Genomic DNA, 24,025 nt, shown 5'->3' with positions numbered 1-24,025 from the left:
GTTAAACATACTTACTGTATATGTCCCAGAAATTCAACTCCTGGGTATTTATCCAAGTGAAAGGAAAACAATGGCTATGCAAAGACCTGAATATTCACAGCAGCTGAATAATCAAAAAGTTGAGTATTTCTAGCAGTTTTATTCATAATAGAAAGGAAGAAAGAAAGGGGAAGAAAACAGAACTTGAAACAATCCAATGTCCATCAACTGGGGAATGAATAAACAAGTTGTGGTACATCCACACAGAGAAATGCTCCTCAGCAGTATTAAAGAAGAGACTACTGATCGTGCAACAAGATGGATAAATCTCAACAGCATCGTGTCAAGTAAAACCGGCAGTTACTACAAGATTGATAGTGTATGATCCTGTCTGTATGACACACTATAGAAGGCAAAACTATAGAGACAGAAAATAGGGTCGTTGTTGTCAGAGGTTGAGGCTGGAGAGGAAGGGATCAACTTGCAGAGAGGTACAGGAGCATTTTTTTTGAGTGGTGGGAAGATTCTGCATTTTGACTGTGGTGGTAGTTACACAATTGTTTACAGCCCAAATTCCTCAGACTTTACACTGAAAAGTTGGGCTTATTTCGTGAAGAAAAAGAAGGAAGGAAGGAAGGGGGAGGGAGGAAAAGTGGGAGGGAAGAAGGAAGGAAGGAAGGAAAGAAGGAAAGAAAAAAGAAAAAACTGGAGGCAAGTTCTCATTCTGCATCTCTCCTTGAGATTTCTGACCTTGGCACCTCTTGTGAAGAATGAAAAGAACACAAAGTTTGATCAGATGGACGCCACACTTAGCTCACAGGTGAATCTCTTAGACTCTCTAAGAGTCTAAGGTGCAGTTTCCCCTTCTGAAAAATGAGATTAATAATAACCTACATCAGAGGGCTGTTGTAAGGATTCACTAGGATAACATGTGAAAGCAACCGGCAGAAACAGGTGCTCGAAATGTCCCACTTACATTAAAAAGATAAACCAGGAAGGGGACTGGTAGGGGACCAACATGTTCTCTGCCCGGGGCTTTATCTAGCTCATCGTGACCTTGGGTACAGCTCGTCCCTTTCCTCTGATGCTCCCAGAGAGTTAGGAGATGAGTTGCCTCCCCAGAAGGCAATCTAGTTCTGGGGGATCTATTTAATTGAATCATGTCCCCTGGGGCCCATCGGATTTATACCTTTGTTCTCCAGTCATTTTGGAACATTAGCTGGCAAAAATAATATGGCAAGTGCTTCTTCAATAGCCTTACCCCTCAGCCTTTATTAAGACTGCGTAAGAAGATAATTTCCCCTGTGAGGATGGTCTGCTTTGCCTTTCTCTCATCGGGAGCAGCCTGAGGATCAGGGTAAATGCCACAGAGATCTTGGCTGGCCTCACTTGGATATACAGCTCGGGCTTATTGTTGGGTAAGCACTAAGAGAGTCAATTAATTTAATGGCTTTTTATTATGAGTTCAGGTGCAGTTCAATTTACAAGTTTTCCTTTCAAAATCATTCAGCCATTAAAGCCCCATAATCTTGGGAGGTTTTGAAGACACTTAATTGATAAATGTTTTTTCTCTCCACACATTATCTCTCATGTTTATTCATGAAGAGTGAAGCAGTTTTTATAATTTGCACAAAGGTTTGGCATATCTGGCCAAACCTTTCTGCAGGGGAGAAAGGATGATGCCATCTCCAAGGCCACTGAAGAGGGGGATTTGAGTTGGGAAGGCAGAGAACTCTACCTCAGGTTCCAATTTCCTTGCTTTGGCTAGCAAGAGCCTGAAACCTGAGGCACTGAGGGGCTTACTTGGCACCCAGACAGGCAAATGTGTGTTGGCTGGATGGCTAAATTGTGAACAGAGCAAGGTTTGTCCTTGAAATTTCCATCCCTTCATTCCCCCTTTTTAAATCATCATCCCTTGGGGTGCCTGGGTGGCTCAATCAGTTAAGTATCTGCCTTTGGCTCAGGTCATGATCTCAGGGTCCTGGGATCGAGCCTTGTATTGATCTCCCCACTTTCTAATGTGCTTCATCCACCCCTGTCCTTTGAAGAGTACACCAGGCTACAGACCTGTGTTTCTCACACTTGACCCCATAGAGGAGTAATCCGGAGATCTTTCAAATATCTGGCTGCCTCAGGCTGTACCCTCACATCAATTATATCAGAATCTTGGAGGGAGGGGTATAGGCATCAACAATTTTTTTTAATGCCCCCAGAGTAATTTCAATGTGAAGCCAGGGTTGGGAACAGCTTCCTTGGACCAGTGCTTCTCCAGGTGTGGTCTGTGAGTCATGGACTCTCCTAGGGTATTTAGTGGAGAATGCAAACTCCCAGGCCCACGACCTCTAAAGGCACTGAATCTGTAGTGGGATCTGGGAGATTTGTGTTTTAACAAGATCCCCAGGAGATTCCTAAGTGTCCCAAATGTCTAATGTCTAGTGTCTGATTTAATTTGAAGCAGGTTGAATTAAGTACCTAGCAACTATAGGTATTTTAAGGGGGCTTCTATTCTTTTAGGACAGTGTTTCTCAAACTTTAATGTGCACATGAATTACCTGGGAATCTTCTTAAAATGCATATTCTGATTTAATAGGTCTGTGGCAAGGGCCAACCAGTGTCCAGGTCCCCCTGACCTGAGCACTACCCTTTGAGCAAGGAAGTTTGATTATTTGGGACTCATCACTGGGCCCTTGAGATAGCCAAGTCCAGGAAGACCTGCCAACTTTTACATTATACTACACATGGCTTTATTATTTTTTAATTTAAATTTAATTGGCCAACAACATATAGTACATCATTAGTTTAGATGTAGAGTTCAGTAATTCATCAGTTGTATACAACAGCCAGTGGTCATTACATCATAAGCCCTCTTTAATGCCCATCACCCAATTGCCGCCCGCCCCCACCCCAGCAACCTTCATTTTATTTCCTAGCATTGACAGTCTCTCATGGTTTGTGTCTCTCTTTGTTGACTTCCCATTCAGTTTTCCCTCCCTTCTCCTATGATCCTCTGCACTGTTTGTGAAACCATATAATTGTCTTTCTCTGATAGACTTATTTTGCTCAGCATAATACCCTCCAGTTCCATCCCATTGATGTAAATGGTAAGTATTCATCCTTTCTGATGGCTGCACAATATTCCATTGTATAAATATACCACATCTTCTTTATCTACTCATCTGTCGATGGACATTTAGGTTCTTTCCATATTTTGGCTATTGTGGAGCTTGCTGCTGTAAACATACGGGTGCACATGGCCCTTCGGATCACTACGTTTATATCTTCAGAGTAAATGCCCAGTAGTGCAAATGCTGGGCCAAAGGGTAGCTCCATTTTAAACTTCTTGAGGAACCTCCATACTCTTTCAGAGTGCCTGCACCAGCTTGCATTCCCACCAACAATGTAGGAGGGTTCTCCTTTCTCGGCATCCTGGCCAACATTTATTGTTTCCTGTCTTGTTAATTTTAGCCATTCTGACTGGTGTGAGGTGTTATCTCATTGTGATTTTGATTTGTATTTCTCTGATGCCGAGTGATATGGAGCATTTTTTCATGTGTCTGTTGGCCACCTGGATGTCTTCTTTTGAGAAATACCTGCACATGTCTTCTGCCCATTTCTTGACTGGATTTTTTGGGGGGGGTGTTGAGTTGGTAAGTTCTTTATAGATCTTGGATACTAGCCCTTTATCTGATATGTCATGTCCTCTCCCATTCTGTCGGTTGCCTTTTAGTCTTATTGACTGTTTCCTTTGTTGTGCAAATGCTTTTTATCTTGATGATGTCTCAATAGGTCATTTTGCTTTTATTTCCCTTGCCTTTGGAGTTGTATCTAGCAAGATGTTGTTGCAGCTGAGGTCGAAGAGGTTGCTGCCTGTGTGAGGATTCCTGTCTCACATTTAGGTTGTTCATCCATTTTAAATTTATCTTTGAGTATTACACATAGCTTTATAATTAAATATTTGCATGCATTCTAATCCTCTAAATGCTCCTATTCCAAAAATGATGTATGATAGCTCTCTTAACTAAAATATCAATTTAAATGGAAATCCCCAATTTTGGCATACCAGATAACAAAAATTATCACCATTTTTTCAATCTGCCTGAGTTGTTAATGTGGAGACAGTAGGTATTGACTAAATTACCTGTTTTTGTGCTTGACAAAGGTGGATACTAAATATATGCAGACTTCAGAAATGAGAAAACATTGACACAATATTTTTTCCTTTTTGATTTTTTTGGGGGGTCACTCATGCACAAACTCAGTTGGTAAACTTTTCCAGAAACAGGGAGACACGACACTGAATAAGGTGTAGTCTTTGACAGCTAACTTTATCACTGGAATTTTATTAGGAAACTGTCAAAGTAACTAGATTTCACAAGAGGATCAGCCAAGGCTAACTTGTCCTGAGCATCAGCTCTGGTTTTTGGATCATGAAGCTTGCAAGGACATGCTGGGCAAGATGTCAAGTTCACAGAGAGTGCTGCCAGCATTTAATCCAAGTGTATTGGGTCACTGGGGTAGACAGAGAACAAAAGTCCATCATATCTCAGCAGCTGCTGTGTGACAACAGGCAGAGTAACTGTAAAGAAGGTTGGAACAGAAACCATCCAAAGAAATGTCTGTCATGCCTCAAGCATCCGTCCGAGTCAGGCTGGTGTACAACAGGCTGAATCTATGTAGTTTTTTAAAATCAAGACCACGGTTTTGCTTCCAGAAACAGACTAGATAGTGTGTGTCTGTGTAGATGGATAGAATTGCTCAGTTGGCTGAGACTTTAAAAGCTCAGCTAGTCCAACATATTGCATCAGACAGACTTGAATGTCATAACTTCCAGACACACAGGAACACCTTCCATTCTAAAATCTCAGTAGGTAAGTCTGTTTCGCCACATTTTCCCCACCTCTCTGGCATCTCTCCTGGTCGGGAAACACTTATTTATGTTTAAAACAAATCCATTTTTAAAACATTTATTACCTTTCTTATGTTTAATAATATTTAAAAGGTTATTAAATATCTAGAAAAGTCCTTGGCATTGTAAGAGATTTCAACATATGTAAAGCATGGTTCCCTTCACATTCGGCGGAGCTCAATTCATCTGCCAACTTTGGTAACCCTTCATCCAGAATTAATTTCCCCCTGAAAATTTCCCCATACTTTATCCATGAATTTATTATAGCATTTATCACATTCTGATTTTTTGTTATGTATCACATGTGCGTGTATATGTCCATTATCTCCTTGTTAGATCAATAGGGCTTCTATCGGCATAAAATGGAGAAGTTGGCATCAGCTCGAGGGGCTGTTTTGTCAAATAATTTGAAGGAACTTAAGGATCTATGTTTTTACTGTCTAATGTTAATAACTTTGACAGAGCAGAAATTGATAGATATCTGTCAAGTTAAAATAAACATTCTGTGCACAAGAAGTAAAGTCTTACACCCTGTGACCTTGTTTGCTAAGGCAAACAAACAGCCTAAATATCTACCTGTAAGCCCCTGGCTAAAGGCAGTTTGGGATACCTAGATAACAAAATACTATACCCTACTGAAAGGATATGGGAGCAGGTCTACACATACCAACCCGGAACATTCACCAAGATACGGTGTTAAGTGAAAAAAGTGAGATGCAGAATGATGGGTATGGAATGCTAACATCTGTAATTAAAAAAAAAAAAGTGTGTATGTGTCTGTGTATTATATGCATAAAATATTTCTAGAAAGATACAAAAGGAATTAGTAGCAGTGGCTGCTGACCAGGAGGGCTCCTAGGGATGGGGCAGGGGGAGTGGTGGGTTGATAAACCACCTCTCGGGGGATAAGGAAAAAAACCCTATGTGTAAACTTTGATCACAGCTGTGGTGTAAATACCTCCATTGTGGCCCAGTGCAAGTTCACAGTGACTTAACAATGGGCTCACAGTGATGTGATATGAGGTTGCTTCAAAGCCTATCTCCCTACACAGAGGTGGGAAGGTGTCCTAGTCCCTGTAGCCCCTTTGGTACACATTGAATTCCTGATGCCATACTTGGATTGACTATTTAAAATGTAACAAACTTCTAAATTTAGAAAAATCATCATGATTAGATTGCTGTATTCCATTAGCCTTCTCTTCTCCAAGAGCCAGTTTTCTTTCCTTGGGAGTAACTGTTGGTGCTCTTCTGTACTGGTCAGTACATACTGGTCTCCTGTACTGGTCAGGTGATGTATCAGTGCAGTCTTGCACAAAAGGCCACACTTAAAGATTTGTAGCCTCTTGGTTGGTAGAAAAGGCAGCTACCTCCTACATGTGGAAGATACAGGAATGTTCAGGCTAGAAAAGAGCCACTTCCAGAAAGAAGCTGCTGGTGAAGCTGGGACTCATGGCAGGATCACAAAACCCAGGGTCCTAACAGCCGTGTGGGTGTGGATCCTCTGCTGGTGAGGAGGCAACCAAACAGATGCTTCTCCATCACAGCAGCCCACCTCAGAGGATGCCAGCAGGTGCAAAATTCTTCAGCATCTGCCCGATGCTCCTCCCTCACCATGCCCCGCCCAACCAGGCTGGAGAGCGGACATCAGTTTCTGCCAGCCAAAAGGATTCCTTCCGCAATCTCTATAGAAGCCATCTTTGCACCAGTCCCCACATCTGGTTTTTGTTCATGACTGGGTTCAATGTGTCTAACATTGAGCTTACTCTTCGGTTTTTCTTTAGACTGTTTCTCCGTTACAAGCTCACCCTGCCCTTGTATCACTCACCACACCTGAGAATTTATTGAACCTGGTCAGCTGAGCACAGTGCTGCTCTTACTTAGAAGGGTATTTCTAAAACCTTGCACAATGCCTACCACATATTAGGCGTTCGGTGTGTGTTGGCTGAATGAAGTTAATTAATAAGTCATGCTACATTCTAATGGAACTGTCAAAAGGAAACATCCAGAGACATCTCATAAAGGGAACATTTTATTTGGAGAGATCTTGAGCATTATTTTATCTTCATTTCCTGTTAAGGCAGTAACAGTCTTCCTGGAGGCAGGTGGGGGAGAATGATCTGAGGCTACATTAAGTTCAGTCTAAGATGAAGCCAACCTCTTTGTATTCAGATGCGGCAGAAATACAGATTACGGGCTAGGAGAGGCCACAGATTGGCTTCTCGAACGTGCTGCCGAGGAACAGATCCAGGGAGAGGCATTTCAATTGCTTTGAAAAATGGCTAAGTTCCATTACATGCCATTCCTGAAGAGGATACCTCGTGGATGAGCCCTTTTACCAGGACGGAGGGAGTCTAGTGTTGGTTCACAGTGCTCTGTCGCTTCCTAGCCTTCGGTAGGTTTTCATCATCTATTAGGGCGGTTCAGATTCACACTGCTCCTCTGGTTTTGTTTCAGAATTCTTTAAATGTCATATGGATATGACTGTGTATTGTGGGGGGGGGGATAAGGGGTGGGATGGGGGTGCACTTTTCATTGGCACATATTGCCCCCTTGAGCTTGGGGGCGGGTAGCAAAAAGCTTCTATACTACCAAAAAAGTAAACATTGATAATATGGCCTTGCAGCAATCAGATGTACTAAGGTATAACAGCAAATGAAAGCAGAGCTGAATTGCTTCCAGTCACCAGATAAGTTAGCCAGACCACAACAGGGAGAACTAACAAGCAGGGCTAAATGCTTGGAGAGCCAGCACCCGGAAGGTTGGATGCTTTGCTGTGGCTCCACACTGCCCCCTGGTGGTACAATGCTCAATTACACCCTCCTTGGATGTAAGCTGCCCTGTTAAGAATCTGAGGACATCGTATGCAAGATGTTAGACCAAGTCTCAACCCAAATCCTAGAGTTAAAAAACAGAGGCTTCCTGTTGGCCGATAAAACCACAACTGATGACATTTGGGATGCTAGTTCTGAGGAGAGGTTCTGATGATGTCCTACTTCTGCAAATCACCAGACTGTTGGGGCCCCAACAGCCTGACTGATCTGTCAGATGCTCCAAAGGGCCCAGATACAAGAATGGGAAGCAGAGGTGGGCCACAGAAGAAGGCACAGTTCTGAGAGCATGTAAAGCAGAGCTACGGGAGACAGAGTATAGGGGACGGGGAACAGAAGGAGAGGCTTGTAACAGATCAAATGCTGGCTGCCAGAAATAGGCTTTAAGGACTGGTTGGATGAGTTCCCCTTTCCTGGCTCTCACCTTGAACAAAAAAGGCAGTCAAATTAAGCCAGTTTGAAATATGATTAATAACAGTGCAGCTTCTATACTTGACTAGTGGCAAAAGCAGAAAGGGTGCCTGGAAGATAAGTTTTTTTCTTCTCTAGATTTTCAAGGCAGCAATAAATTCAACAATAAAAAAGATTTGTAAGAGATTGGATTTTGTTTTTTGTTTGCAAAGAATGAAGCATTTTTGTTAAATACAGGAAAAGCTACCTGGCTGAACAAACATACACTTTCTGGAATCCTGGATAACGTCACCAAGTTGAACACTTTGGAATGGCTTTGACTCGTCCCCATGCTTCCTGTAGGTATCCCATGCTGAGCAATCAGGAATGTGCATGTGGCCTCCCCACTGGGATCTACACCCTCTTCATTCCTTTCCCCATGAGGCAAGCAAACACCGTCATGACCATTTTGGGGTTCACTTCAACCAGATCTTCTGGAAGAGCATACACTCTGGCGCCAATTTTTCGGGCCATAGAGATGGCATATCTAAAAGGGAGGAAAGAGGAAGAATGAGGGGAGTCTGAGCAACACAGTATGAAGGGGACCCCTCAGGACCATACTCATTGTCATCCCACATACGACATACCATGTACCACACACCACATACTATATCTCAGATACTCTGCAGAACTCATTCTTGGGATACTTGGAGTCCGTCATGGCATCCTCCCATTTTTGTGGGCAAATCTTGGCCCAACAAAGCTTCTGACTCTTATCAGACTTGCTGTCTAGACTCAAGATAATTACAAATGTATTATCTGTCCTTAGAGACTCCCTGAGCTCTTGCCACTTTTGATGCCTTCACCATGAGGATTCTCTTGGGCTGCAGAGCGGCAGAAAATATCATAGAACTGAACAAGAATGTGTGCTGGGAAAGGTTGGCAGACTCCATTTGCCCTGCAGAAATATTTTTACAAGGAAGTAAAATGGGGAGATGCATCGGTCATACTTCAACCTCACACATCAGTTTTATTCCTTGTTCCATTCCAGTCTTTGCCCACATAGGCATGTATTTATTTATGTTACTATAATACTAGTATAGCCAGAGTTTTATATTATACATTTTCCAGATAAGATTATTATAGCTCCATTGGAACATTTTGCTCACTTTTTAATTATAGGAAGATAATTTTTATGAGTTGTAATCTATTTTCAAATAAGCCCACACTACTACTTGGCAATTCTTTTATTCACCTCATTTATTATCTAGCAACCTCTTATAAGGACTACTCTAGAGATTCCCCATTCTGCCTAAGGTCCCATTATTCTCTCTGCTCTGTAAACTAACTTTATTCTTTCTCTACTGATCATATTAAAAGAAAAGCATCAGGCAGACATAGTCCCCATTCTTTCTCCTTGACCATTTCTCAATCACTTCCTCTATATTGATTATTAATGAAACAAAAATGTACTTTTCTATTATAAAATACAGAGGGAAGTTGTTGAAAAATTAGAAACAAGAGCGTCAAGAAAATCATGCAAACCTTGCCACCAAAACAGAACCATTTTTAGCATTTTGTATAATCCCTTTTACCCATTTTTCAAAGGAATTTTGGATCATGTCTGCAGAGACAAGCGCTTGGGGGGCAGTGGGGAGCTCTGATATCAGACTTTGGACCTCAGCTGAACGACTTAGTAACTCTAAGACTTTGGGCTCTGTAAACTAACTTAAGAACTTCGAGTTCTTTAAACCTAATCACATTCTCCTTGAACAACTAGGCCCACTTTTTTTTTTTTTTAAATTTCTAGGTTTTCATATGTCTTCTTTCCTCTACCTGCAGTATTCTTTCTCCCTCCTTCACCTGTCTACCCCTAGCCTCCTCCTTATTGTCCTTTCAATATATCTCATCTTAGATGTTACTTGCTCTGATGATCTTCGTTTCCCTTCCTGTCTCTTCCATAGCACCCTGTGTCCCTCGTCTACCCCATCCTTCTGTTGTAGTTACCATTCATAATTCCAGCATACAAGGAACACAGGCCTCCAAATTTCCCAAATTAGGAACAGAAAGAATACTGTTGAGAATGAATGAATATATATATATATATATATATATATATATATATATATATATATATATATGGCTGCTGGGCACTATTCAACTTGTTAATTCTGGAACTTTCTGATGGATTGAATTGTGTCCCCCCACCCGCCCCCCGAAAAAAGATATATGGAAGCCCTATCCTTCTAGTACCTCAGATTATGGCCTTCTTTGGAAAGTAAGTTGTTTCAGGTATAATTAGTTAAGATGAGGCCATGCTGGGGTGGGGTGGGGCCCTTATCCAATATGACTAGTGCCTGAAGAGACCCAGACACACACACAGAAGGGAGACAGCCATGTAAAGTCACAGACACATAGGGGAGGTCATGTGAAGACAGAGGCAGAGACTGGAGTGATCTATCTATAAGACAAGGACTGCGGGCCATCAGCAGAAGCTAGGAGAGAGGCAAGGGAGAGATTCTCCCTCACAGCCGCAGAAGCCACCAACCCTGCCAACTTCTCAATCTCACACTAACAGCCTCCACAACTATGAGAAAAGACATTTCTGTTGCTTTAAGCTGCCCCGGTTGTGGTATTTGGTTATGACAACCCTAGGAAATAATACAACCGGCTCTGAGAAAGGCACCACTCCGGAGTATGGGTCAGCAAAATTTCCATTAAAAAAAAATAGGTAGCCAATATTTTAGGTTTTGTGGGCTTTGTCACAGCTACTCAGCTCTGCCCTTCTAGCAAGGAAGCAGCTAGAGAACATATGTAAATGAAGAGGCATGGCTATGCCAATAAAACTTTATTTATAAAAACAGACAACCATCCAATTTTGGCTCACAGACTGTAGTCTGCTGCCCCTCACTCTACACGGTAAAGCCCCCCTCAAGCAGCTGCTCCCCAGCTGGTAAAGACTCTGGTCTTGAACCCCAGTCCTGCTCGGTCATATCTATGGATAGTCACAAATGGGGTGTGTTTATATTTGGGCCTGGCACGTACTTTATTTAGGAAGTCTCTGATCGATTACAATTAGAAAATGAGTTTTATGAAACTAGAGGCTTGCTTACCAATTGGAAGAATATTCTTGTTGTCCTTTATCTTGCTCCCATTCTAACACTAGGAGGCTTAAACTGCTATTGTACAATATCTAAAGTAATGATGATGGGACACAGTAAGTAATGAGAAGAAAAAGCAAATAGCGCAATAAACTGTCCAAAAGGCACAAACAATAAATAGACTTTATAGCTATCATTGCCAGTTGGGTCCTCCCCTCCCCCGCCTCGGGCTTATTAACATACTTGGCATTGTTGAGTTTCTCTTCATCATTCAGGTTTTCTGTCTTTAGAAGGTCATAGTTGATGGAACCTGGTTGAATGGCATCAATGAGATCCAGAACAGGCAGACTTGTGCTAATCTTCGGGTCCTGCACAGAGAGAAAGAGTTGGTTTCATCAGTAAGTCCCCAGCTTACTTGTGTTTCGCTCAAGGGAAGTGGATGGTTCTCTCCTCTTAAACACAAAAGATACACAGCCTGGTTTGGGAAATGCCACAGTGTTCCACATGGGCTTTCAAGTCAACTGTCCTTTCTGTGGGTGTCACAGACTTCCCAGTGCCTCTGGAAGTGGAGGAAACCCATTGTCTGCCAACAGGCAGGGAGTCGTTCTCATGCAGTGAGTGGAAGGGAGTCTGCAGGCCATCCCGGAGCTGACCAGCAGGGATCGTGACGAGGACCCAGCTGGACAGGAGTTTTGGCAGATGCTCCCTTCTTGAAGACCTCAGGGAAAGAACGGAGTCCGTAGGTCCAAGGAGAGGGTTCCAGCAGATGCGTGAGTAAATGCAACAATAGTAACTAGCACCTGCTGTGGCCTCCCGGCTTGCCCAGAACTTCTTTTAGGTTGCCTTTAGGTTGCCTCACTTGTCGCCACCAGCCTCAGGTCTAGGCATCAATGCACAGTGAATAAAGGGAGTTTCCGAGATTCAGTGACTTACTGGTAAGCGGCAGAGCTGCATTTGAACCTAGATACTCCGACTTAAGATCCCGGGCTCTTTCTTTGGCAATGTAAGCATTTTCATGTTCACGCCCAGAGCTGTGAGGGCGCCCATGTGCTCTCCCCTCTCCCGGGCACCTGTGAGTGCACGTGTGGAGAGGCGACAGCAGGTGGCCCTCTGAGCAGAGTCAAATCCATACACTGCACTCCTTGAGAGTCCAAATCAGAATGCATTCTCAGCAAGGAACAAGCTACAGCACCCTTGCAAGGTGCTAGGTCTCTCGCATCGGTCCTCTGGAGAAGAGGAATGATATTTTAAAAAATATAGTGGGTCCATTTTTATTTACTCCTTGGTAACGTGAAGACTCTTACAAAATAAAATGGATATGTAATCATGATCCAATTTCCAACATTAGCCTGAGTTTCTATCTCTTTTGAAGAGCCATGAGGGAAACCAAATGGAGGGATCTGAGTTTGGATTCCCTTCCTCCTTTCCGCCCACAGTCCTGTCCAAGCCTGACAGGTGGAGCTGGCTGGCAACTGGCAACACTCATAGACAAGAATGGGACCAGGGCTCCTTCCAAAATGGCTATTCAAGAGTGAACTGTGTTCACTGTTTTCTTTCTAGGATTTCACTTAAAAGGAATGTGGGGCTTAGGTGACATTTTTCTTTTGTGTGTGTGTGTCAATTCTATAATGACTTCATGAAAAGACAGGAGAAAATGAGCCCCGAGTGACACAAGGAGTAAAAAAGCTGTCAGACCTTCTCAAGAATGAGTCCCCACGAGAACCATGCCGAAGCCACAGGGCAACCTCATGGGCGGCAGTGACAGCTGTTTTGTGGAGAGGCTGCGCGCCCCTGGGCTATCAGCCCCATGGCTGCACAGTAATGGTTCAGTGGCCTATGGCTGCACGCTGCTCTGGAGCCTCACCTCATAGGTAAAGGCGCTTTCGGCTCACTGACGGATCACCTCCTGCAATTAGTAGCTGTACCCTCAGCCACTGCAGCTCCAGTGTCCTCGCCTCTAAAGTGAGGTGAACACCAAAGCTGCCTTCACAACATCTGAGAGATGACATGAGGCATGACAAGCAAGAAGACCCTGTTGCTCAGGGGGCGTTCCCTATTGTGAGTGTTCCCAGATTTGGCCCTTTGTCTGCTTTTATAAATAAAGTTTTATTGGAACACAACCATGCCCATTCATTTATATATTTTCTATAGCTGCTTCCTTGCTACCACAGTAGAGTCCAGTCTCTATGACAAAGCTGCCCTTCCAAATGTTTTTTGGATTTTTTTTTGGGAAGAACTTGCTTAAGCCTCTCACCAGCCTCTGTTCCTGTGTCTGCTCAGCTCTCCAGACTGAAGGGTTAGCTGGAGGAGAGACAAAGGTGGCCATTATCTGTGATGAGCTCCCAGGGAGGACGTTCCTGGTGCAGTACAACTCAGAAATACTGTCTACTCTTTCTGGTGGGGTAAAATTTTCATTTTTTTTCTTGATTGTTTTCTTGATTTTGAAGCAGAAGTCTATATCATGACAAACTGCCTCAGCAATCATGTTAATACAAACTCTGAAGGCGTCCCTTCCCCTAATTCCTGACATTTAAACCAAAACAAAAACAAAAACAAACCCTAGTTAAGACAGCACAGACATTATGAATCAAGTATGCAAGTCCCTGGAGGAAGGATCCAGCTAATGTATGAAAGAAGAGTTAAGAAATTTAATAAAGTATAATGCTGTTTTTAATAAAAATGGGATTTGGACACATGTACACAACTGCTTTTCCCCCGAAAACACCACATGGGAGAACTTTTAGCATTTTTATATTCCACCATCGTTAGGATACTAATCTGAATCATGAAGCTGTGTGCATTTAAACAATATTATTGTATTTTATGTTACTTTGGAAGAAAAATGCCTAAAACAATGTATTTAAAATGATGGGTTTTTTAAATTAATTATTACATGGGCGCCTGGGTGGCTCAGTTGGTTGAGTGACTGCCTTTGGCTAAGGTCCGCCTTCGGTTAAGGTCATGATCCCAGAGTCTCAGGATCAAGTCTTACATCAGACTCCCAGCTCCACCGGGAGTGTGCTTCTCCCTCTGACCTTCGCCCCTCTCATGCTCTCTCTCACTGTCTCTCTCTCTCAAATAAATAAATAAAATCTTTAAAAAAAATTAAAAAAAATTAATTATTACAGGAGAAAGTGACAAGAAATTTGTCAATGAAATAGCCTGTGACCATTAAAACAATAATGGGTCATTCGAGCAAAATCAAAATTGGAGGGGAAGCCTCAGACACCTCACACTGAAGGTCACTTTAAAATAGAGGGAAAACAATAAAGATAAGCACATAGCTCAGATGGCCGTGAGCAAGAGACTAAGACTTACCTTGAAACTAGAGATAGATGAACTTTTCGCCGCTTCCTTCAATGTTTCATTCACCCAGTTGACAATAATGTCATCATTGACCTTCTGCCCACCTCCAATTTCTTCAAGAATATTCAGCGTGTACCTGAACAAAATAAAAAATGATTTCTAGAGAAAACTCGCTAAGGAATTCAATAACACAGAAAGCAGCCAGGGTAGAATTGTTCTTTTCGTCCTTAGGTACGCCTCAGAAGATAGCCTGGACACCATTATGTTTGCAGGAAAAATAAAGTAAAATAAAAACATTATTTCCTTTTAGAATATAATTTAAAATGTAGCTTTGTGGTTATTATCCTGAGATGCAGAATACCTCCTTCTAAGCACTCTGGATAGGAAGGGAAAACAGAATAGAGGGAAAGGAAAGCAAAGCAAAGGATTCAAACCAGTTGACACTTTTCTTAAAGGAACCATGAGGGCACCAGGGTGGCTCAGTGGGTTAAGCCTCTGCTTTTGGCTCAGGTCATGATCTCAGGATCCTGGGATTGAGCCCCACATCGGGCTCTCTGCTCAGCAGGGAGCTGCTTCCTCCTCTCTCTCTGCCTGCTTCTCTGCCTACTTGTGATCTCTGTCTGTCAAATAAATAAGATAAATAAGTAAAATCTTTAAAAAAAAAAAAAAAAAAGGAAACCATGAAAATGGAGGGACGAGTCAATGTTAGAAAAACCCAAGGGGCCAGCATAATGAAGGAAAAATATTAAAGAGTTTCCTTCTTAGACCATACAAGTAGAAATATTAGGAACACACAGACCACAGTTAATCTTTAGTCTGAGCATAAGAATCACCTTAGATGCATACTGTTAAGAGAATTGGGTTTTTCGGGAAAAGCTTTAAAAGACACTTCAAGCTCTAGTTAGTGAGAGAGTCAAGTGGTAGGTGCAATACACAGAACAACTTTCTCCCAGGGAAAGCAAGGAGAGAGTCAAGATGAGAAATGCTCAGTCTGGGCCCAGAGACCAGACCAAAGGTTAAGGAATTAACGGATTTGAATGGGATAAGGCTCAGGCAGATTTTCCAAATAATCGTATCCTGGAAAAAGGCCCTAGTTTTGATTGGTTCATAGAGATGATATTTTATGGCATCACTGGCTTCCTGTTTCCTGATAGTTTCCTGATAGCTTGGGTATTGAGCTATGAGCATTACCATAACAATGAAGCATTTCCGCCTGGGGAGCATGGTAAAAAAAAGGCAGGTGAGTGCAGGTTTCATCTGTCCTGTCTACAAACTACCTCGTGGGGCAAAGGGAGTTTGATCTGCTAGAGGCTCCGCTTGTCTCAGAGGTGAATTCTTACTTCCCTTTGTCAGGATGCCCATACTACTTTGTTGACAGGTAGGGTCCAAGGGCATAAAGATTATTTTGAGTTAAAAGGAATCAAAACACAGCAGATTTAGGAAAAGCTCCTTACCTCCCTCCAGATCTGCTGAAAAGAATTTGGAAGAAAGACCTGGTCCAGGAAGAGAGCTATCAACATAGAAAATTGTATGACACTATGAACAAGTTGTGGCAGATAGGGAGGAACTTAGCAAGGCCTATTTGATCGAAGTCCTCTATGTCTCCATGTTTCCGAGTGGCCCACCAAACATCCGTTTACCAAACATTTAGTCTTTTCATCTTCCTGAATTGCATTCCTTTCCTTTGAAGTCCCAGATCCCTACCTCTTCTCCTTAGTTCAGAATGCTATACCACTTCATTTGGCCTGCCCATCTTTGGAATTTCCAAGTCTGTGTGGATTCCCGTTCATACAAAATTAAATTTGATTTTCTCCTATTAATCTGTCTGAGGCCAATTTGATTCTTATTCTGGAAAGAAGGACCCTGAAAGGCAGAGGAAATTCTTCCTCCCTGACAATACTCCCAAGTGGACAGAAGCTAGGGAAGAAACCAGTACACACAGGCTCACCTCGATACAAAAGTCTGTTGGTGCCAACAAAAAGGCACCAAGGAACAGGGAAACTGAGAGACATACAGAAAATCATGGAGGCAGCTGGCTGCATTTGGGGGTATGAGAATGGCCCCTCACGGTGGCAACAGAGTCTGGGGAGTACACAATTGCCCGTCCCCCACCTCAAGGGAGGTGCAACAGTTTAAACAGAATCCTATCTCCACCTCTAAGCACAATGGTAAAAACAACAGGAAGAAAGGATAGAATGGCATTGGAATCTTAACTCTGGACAGTCCAGGGAGCACTCGCCATAGATTCAAAATTTTAAACATAAATCAATTTGGCCCATGTCTACCTAGAATTTTCCTTGTGAGATCATTGCTCCATACCATCAAACGTGTTTTGGGACAACAGTGCTTTTATTAACCTCCAGACAGGATCCCAGCACAGCATCCCTGGTGCTTGCACACCGCGTTGTGCTGAGAAGCCGTCTGTCACAGGGAAAGGGTGTCGCGAGCCCCAGCATCAGCTGGTGCCTGATTCAACAAAAGAGGATGGATGGGGGGTGCATGCGTGCCGCGGGAGGGGCTGTGATTGTTACTCGCCTGCCTTCCTGCCTTCCAGGGCTTGTTTGATTTATTTAACGTTTGACCCAGAGGGACAAACCGTGCTGTTTTGTTTTACAAGGACCTATCCCAAATCACCGTCCACAGCCTGTTTGATCGGAGGTGAATTCCTCATCTGCCTGCATCTTTGTTCATTCTGACACCGCTGGCTGCTGGCAGCTTCCTTCCTTCCAGCTTTTGTCTCCAAATTTATACAGATGCTATTTGCCAGCTTTCTAATCTGAAAACGACTTCCAGGCTCCTGAAGGGGAAAGGGAGGTTCAAGCACGCGTCTCTCATTTGTTCTTAGAGGGGAAAATGACATGCCATTTATTGTCCAGATAAATGACCAAATTAGCACATCTGTACAATCCAATGAAATAAATTCCAGCTAGAACTAGCTCTAAATTTAATAGATTTGTTAATGTGTGGAACACAGAGGAAAAAAAGGTCCCCTCTGGTGGCATTTCCATAATTATCAGTCATTCCATCACCTTCAACAGTAATATATTTCTCTGTCCACTTTCTTATATGTACCATTCTTGAAGAAGCACTCATGAGAAATGTGACTTATTAGCCAGCTGGGGACAGCAGCTGCAGTCTAGACTTTATGGTATATACACCAGCCAACGAGTACAACATCAGGCCCTGTTTCTATAAGATAAACGGAACAAAGATGATATTACAAGGTGATTTTCAGGTATTAGTAAATTCAAAGTGGCATAGAGGGGGCCGGAGGTTTTTTTTTTTTTTAATCATTAAAATAGAAAACATCAAAGCTAACATCATATTCAAACCCTAAAGTCAACTTAACCATTGCAACTAAAAAGGTTTGTTTGTTTTTTAAAGAAATCAGTAGCCAAGTCAGCCTATTAAGAATTAAACACACACATGAAAGACAAGAGAGAAGAGGTCACACATATTTCTGAAAATACCCTGGTACAGCTGCTCTTAGGGACGTTCAGGGACATTCTAGATGATTCTAGATGGAGCTGAGGTTTCTTTAGCGTTGGAGTTTTCTGTGCCAGAAGAGCCTTGTGAATCTGCCTTTAAACTTAAAGGAGACCCTGGTTTAGAGGTGGGTAGTAGAGCACTATACTTGGTAAAGCCAGTGTGAATCAGGTAGCAAACTCCATTATGATCACTTCTGATTACATCCCATCACCTAGAAACACTGACATACATACTTTGAAGGCCATTGTGAATATCAGGGCCTAGAGACAGTGGGTTAGGATTAAAGCTAGTGCCTAGAGACACTACACACCTTGTCTTTGCCACTCACTCATGAGACATCATGTAATGTGACATGTGGTTTCTGGAACTTCCTTCCAGGCAGTAAGTGAATTAAGTCATAGTAACATAGGTTCTAATAAAGGGATGTAAGATTTCTGCCTGGTCAAGGCCACCAGGATAGGGGGAAAGAGTGAAGCATTTAAAAGTAAACTATTTTACACTTAAAGGTTTGTTATCTTAAATTCTTCCCAAGCTCATGCTTTTGCACCAAAAATCATTTACTTTTCTTATATTTTCTATTTATATATTACATTCTACCTTGTTCAAATAACATTGCCACATGGTTCTCACATTAGTCAAGTCTGTATTCAATTCTACAAGGTAACTAAAACTATCTCGTGAAGAACTAGCAGGAAATTCTGCTTCTAGCCATGGTGCAGTAATAGGGACCAGCCTTCCTCTTCTGCCTTAAGCACCCAAACACAATGAAGCACATATGAAGCAGTGGTGCTCAGAGACACTGGACAAAGTAAGCATAAAACAGTGGTCCCTGAAAGAAGGAAGGCAAGCCTGCTGAGTCCTAAGATTATCCCAGCTTATTGTGTGAAGAGTTTCCAGGCTGCAGTGCAGAGAGAAGGAGAACCCAAGCAGAGCAGAGCACTCCCCCTGAGTTGAGAGGACAGGACTGAGAACTCAAGGAAACCAAAGTGCCTGAAATTTGTGGGGCAGAATACCAGAGCTGCCTGGAGAGGAAAGAGTCATCTAGAAAGAATGCGCCGGACATCTTCAGAGGGTTTGCCGTAAGTCTTTAGCTGAGTATTACTCAGTGCACATGTGTGAACAAAGTACTAGAGACTGGAACAAGAACAGTCAGAAAAGAATGGACAGAATGATTCTCAGAAAGCACACAGCACTGGAAATAATTTGGTTCCCACCAGTCAGAGTGGAAAAACCTCATGATACCTAGAGCATCAAGTTCAGTACTCAGAGGAGATTATCTCAGTACAGAGAGACAAAACTAGCTCAAGCCTAATTAAACTTTTAATAAGCCCCAAAAGGAGCAGACTGTGTTTAAGTATCTTAACTGCATCCCAGGAAAAAAATTAGAGAATATTTAAAGGAATACAAAAATATCAGCATGCAGCAAGGTGAAATTCACAATGCCTCACATACAATACAAAAGAAGTGGCACAAAGAAGTGGCAAAATATAATCTATAGTGAGGATAAAAGTCAATTAATAAGAAACAGACCAAGAAATAACAGCGACTATAATTATGTTCAGTGTGTTCAAGCAGGTAAGGGAAACAGACACTGGAGATGCTGAAAAGACCCAACTCAAATTTTTATGCATGAAAACTATAATCTCTGAGATAAAATATATAGATACATTGGATGGGGTGAATGTAAGAAAGATTAGACAATCCAGAAGAGGAGATTAGTGACCTTGAAGACAAAGTAATAGAAATTATCCCAAATGAAACACAACGAGGAAAAATGAAAGAGAGGGGAAAACTGAATAGTGTCAATGAACCTAGGACAACTTCAAAATGACAAAATAGGTGTGTAGTGCATACCTGGAGTCCCTCCAAAACAAACTGCGGTGGGTGGTATAGGGAATATATTTAAGGAAATAAAGACCACAAGTTTTCCACATTTGATGAACCCTACAAACCTGCAGATTCAAGATGTTCAACTAACCTCAAGCATGAGAAAGACCAAAGCCCATTATAATTCACTTGCTTAAAAAGAGTGATAAACAGGGGCGCCTGGGTGGCTCAGTGGGTTAAGCCTCTGCCTTCAGCTCAGGTCATGATCTCAGGATTCTGGGATCAAGCCCCGCATCAGGCTCTCTGCTCAGCAGGGAGCCTGCTCTCCCCCTCCCCCCACTCTCTGCCTGCTTCTCTGCCTGCTTGTGATCTCTCTCTCTCTCTCTGTCAAATAAATAAATAAATAATCTTAAAAAACAAAAACAAAACAAAAAAACAGTGATAAACAGAAAATCTGAAAATAAGCCAGAGAAAAAAGACATTATATACCAAGGAATGAAGTTAAGAATAACAGCGGATTTATTATTGGAAACAATGACTTTTTCAGACATCTGGAAGCTGAAATGCTTCCTCCCCAGCAGATCTACACTGTTAGAAATATTTCAGATAGAAGGCAAATGGCATCAGATGGGCATCTGGATCTATGCCATGGAAAGGTAAGCGCCAGAAAGGCAAATGGATAAGTATAGCACATACAGCACATTTTCCTCTTATTTGGAAAGATTCTTTAAAAGATAATTGACTGTTACTTACACAAATCTAAAAATAGAATGTTGGAAAAAGATATGTCATGTTAGAATTCATGAAGATAAAGCTGCAGTGGCTATATTAACATCAAAAAAGTAGATTTCAGAGAAAATATTATCAGGAATAAAAAGAGTCACAACACAATGAAAACAGAAGTGATACATTAAGAGGACAAAACCATCTAAAATGTTTAGAAATCTCATAGAAAAGTTTCAAAATACCTGAAAGAAAACTTAAGGACCTGAAAGGGAAAAAAACAAAACAAAATAAAACAAAACAAAAAAACCCAGGAAAATTTTAAAAAACGCTCCTTTGGTTTTAAGTTTAGCTTAAAATATCGTTCCGCTGGTTTAAATCACATTCCTGAACATTTGCTAGTATCTTTCCAGGTCATCAATAATACACTCAATAAAAAGTCATTTCCCTGGGCTACGTTACCTTCTCATTAACTGCCAAATCAAGGCTAATGTTAGAGTGCGGTTTCCTTCGTTGAGATCTTGTCCCCCAATGCCAACCAGGGAGAACTTAGCTTGATTCTTCCCCAGCTCCACTGCATAGTTACAATTTTCAAGCTGTTAATGAGCAAGAAGGAAAACATTCTAATGTCATCACCACCTCTACGATGAGAAATATAAGATAATAAAAATAAAGACACGAAATGAAATAAATATTGTCAGACTGAATCATCTCTCAAGTCTTGCCTGATTTTGCAATGCTACATTTCTAAACTAGTCAAAGAACTTCCCACCTTTTTTTTTTCTAATAGAACCCCTCACTTCCACCAAAACATATTCATAGTGTACTCTAAGTGCAAAACCAAAATGAATTCATTATTATGAACACTGTCATGGCTATATCACACTCCAGAAATAGAGGGCCATGCTCGGTGTCCCATCCATGACATTCCTAAAACAGCTGAAGGCATGGAGATTGTCATGGAAAATCTGGATTCTCCATCCTACCTGCACATAATGGGCTGACGTGTGGGACAGGGAAGTATTCCCATGGCAGTGCTTGGATCATTGAGAGCCAAAGAGACAAGGAATGGTGAGAAATACATGTACCGACCCCATCATTGTTTTACAAAACAATTGTGTTCCCACTGTGTTGACATTAGACAAACTATTGGTACAAGTCAAACTGTCAGTCCCAAGCTCTAATTCTTAAGGAAATTAGAATAAGCATCCTGCTGGTAGAAGAGCGACCCTGTAGCTCGGCTTGCTCTAATTATCTTAATTAGAATTTTTACATCATAATGTTTAAAGACATCCAACATGGAATTATAAATAAGTAATCAGCTGAAATAATGGACTCACTTTAATGAAACCATTCAGGCTTCTGATTGCTGAGCTATAATTTAATCCCTGGATAAACATTACTTATCTAGGTCTGGCCTCCTAATAAAGTATTCACGGGGTGCGCTCGCAGGCCTGTGACTTCCCCTGCCTGTGGGAACATCTGGAGAGTCACTGTTTACCTTCTTCATGTTGCCTCCCAGTTTGGGGTATGGTGGTTTGTTTACTCTATTCCAATCAACAGGAACTTTAATCTTTTCATAGAGCTGGAAGATGACCAGGGCATCCGATAAGTCACTGGACAAAAACAAACACAAAAAGAATTCTCAGACAGCCACCACTGATTAAAGGCCTACCAGGGGCAGGCCCTTCCTTCTATATTGGCACAAGGAATGTTTGCAACAACCCGACAGAACTGGTATTAGTAGCTACATCTTTAGAGGTGAAGAAACTCTGACCCGGAGAAACCGAAGAAACTTATGCAAGGTCTCTCCCAGGATGACTACCTGTGCCCCGGGGGCCTGAGCTCGCTGCCTCCAGGAAAAGAAATATGGCTCCAATGAATGGTATGGGGACACGTCACCGTAAACTCAACATTTTTTTGTTTTGCCTGCTAAGGAGCAGGCCGCAGGGTTACAAGGTGTAGGAAATCTGTCCTTTTGCTGGGTTAGGATTGTGTACTGACCACAGAGCAAGGGTGGTGTGTGGAAGCGAGTCTCTCAGCTCAATTTGGCAGTAATCCCCTTCTCATCAAGGTGCACGCATTTGTGAAGAGAATTGCCCACCACAGAGATACTTGAAATCCTGGGGAATCTTCCAACGTCTCGGTGTCTCCTGTTAAAGGTGAGTCCCCACACACTCTTACCTATACAAGTGATTGACTCGAGGGTTAACGCCCAAGGAGTTCATCCAGTTCCTAAATGTCCGTTCTTCTCTCGTCTCACCTAAAGTAATGAAGACCCATTATCTTTCAGACCCCTAGAAAATATGCCTTTTCAATGATCAACATTTAACTAACGAGGCTATAGTAAAAATTGAACCTAGAATGAAAAAAAAAAACCCTTAATTCAATAAACCTTAATGGATTTGGATGAAGATTGTTATTCTGTGTTTATTTTTTCTTCTCTAGTCCAATTCAGTGAATGTTTCTATAACATCTATTCGTAGGACACAGTCTCCTGTGTGGCAAGCAGTTCAGAGCTGGCCCCCAAAACATCACATTCTTTACGGAAAAACAAGACTTAAGGCATCAAAGCGAGATCACGCAAGCCCCGGGGTATGAAGTGGTATGAGGTAAATATGAGGTAAACTTATTTGCTATTTGAGTTGAAATAGGAGAGAGAACAGTTTGGGAGGGAGTGGAGTTTGAGCCCTACCTTATATATAGGGCTGGAAAAACCTGGGCCAGAGGAGGAAAGAGGAGAGGATTTGAGGGAATAGGAAGTGGTGGGAAGAGAAGACAGCAAACACAAGGAGCATAAAGGGAGCCACCAATTGCATTACTGGGTATTTATCCTAAAGATACAGACGTAGTGATCCGAAGGGGCACGTGCACCTGAATGTTTATAGCAGCAATGTCCACAATAGCCAAACTATGGAAAAAACCTAGATGTCCATCAACAGATGAATGGATCAAGAAGATGTGGTATATATACACAATGGAATACTATGCAGCCATCAAAAGAAACGAAATCTTGCCATTTGCGACAACATGGATGGAACTAGAGCGTATCATGCTTAGCGAAATAAGTCAAGCGGAGAAAGACAACTATCATATGATCTCCCTGATATGAGGAAGTGGTGATGCAACATGGGGGCTTAAGTGGGTAGGAGAAGAATCCATGAAACAAGATGGGATAGGGAGGGAGACAAACCATAAGTGACTCTTAATCTCACGAAACAAACTGTGGGTTGCTGGGGGGAGGGGGGTTGGGAGAAGGGGGGTAGGGTTATGGACATTGGGGAGGGTATGTGCTTTTGGGTAAATTGGAAGGGGAGGTGAACCACGAGAGACTATGGACTCTGAAAAACAATCTGAGGGGTTTGAAGTGGCGGGGGGGTGGGAGGTTGGGGTACCAGGTGGTGGGTATTATAGAGGGCACAGCTTGCATGGAGCACTGGGTGTGGTGAAAAAATAATGAATACTGTTTTTCTGAA

General features: G+C 42.2%; 1 protein-coding gene across 1 annotated transcript in view; it reads right to left on the bottom strand.

Annotated features, from left to right (window-relative positions):
* Nucleotides 1-6,901: 6,901 nt before the first annotated feature.
* LCP1 (lymphocyte cytosolic protein 1) overlaps nt 6,902-24,025 on the bottom strand; it is a 55,763-nt gene continuing 38,639 nt past the window's right edge. Inside the window, exons 11-16 of the mRNA XM_044249750.1 lie at nt 22,734-22,812; nt 22,051-22,165; nt 21,012-21,145; nt 14,523-14,646; nt 11,448-11,572; nt 6,902-8,650 (exon numbers count right to left, since the gene is read on the bottom strand). Of these exons, the coding sequence (XP_044105685.1) occupies nt 8,518-8,650; nt 11,448-11,572; nt 14,523-14,646; nt 21,012-21,145; nt 22,051-22,165; nt 22,734-22,812 (710 nt within the window). The 3' untranslated portion in view covers nt 6,902-8,517. The remainder of the gene's footprint in view (nt 8,651-11,447; nt 11,573-14,522; nt 14,647-21,011; nt 21,146-22,050; nt 22,166-22,733; nt 22,813-24,025) is intronic.

Source organism: Neovison vison, chromosome 5, assembly GCF_020171115.1.
Source record: "Neovison vison isolate M4711 chromosome 5, ASM_NN_V1, whole genome shotgun sequence".
Lineage (NCBI taxonomy): Eukaryota > Metazoa > Chordata > Mammalia > Carnivora > Mustelidae > Neogale > Neogale vison.
The sequence above is the reverse complement of the archived record's forward strand: the minus strand, read 5'-3'. Positions and strand labels throughout refer to the sequence as shown.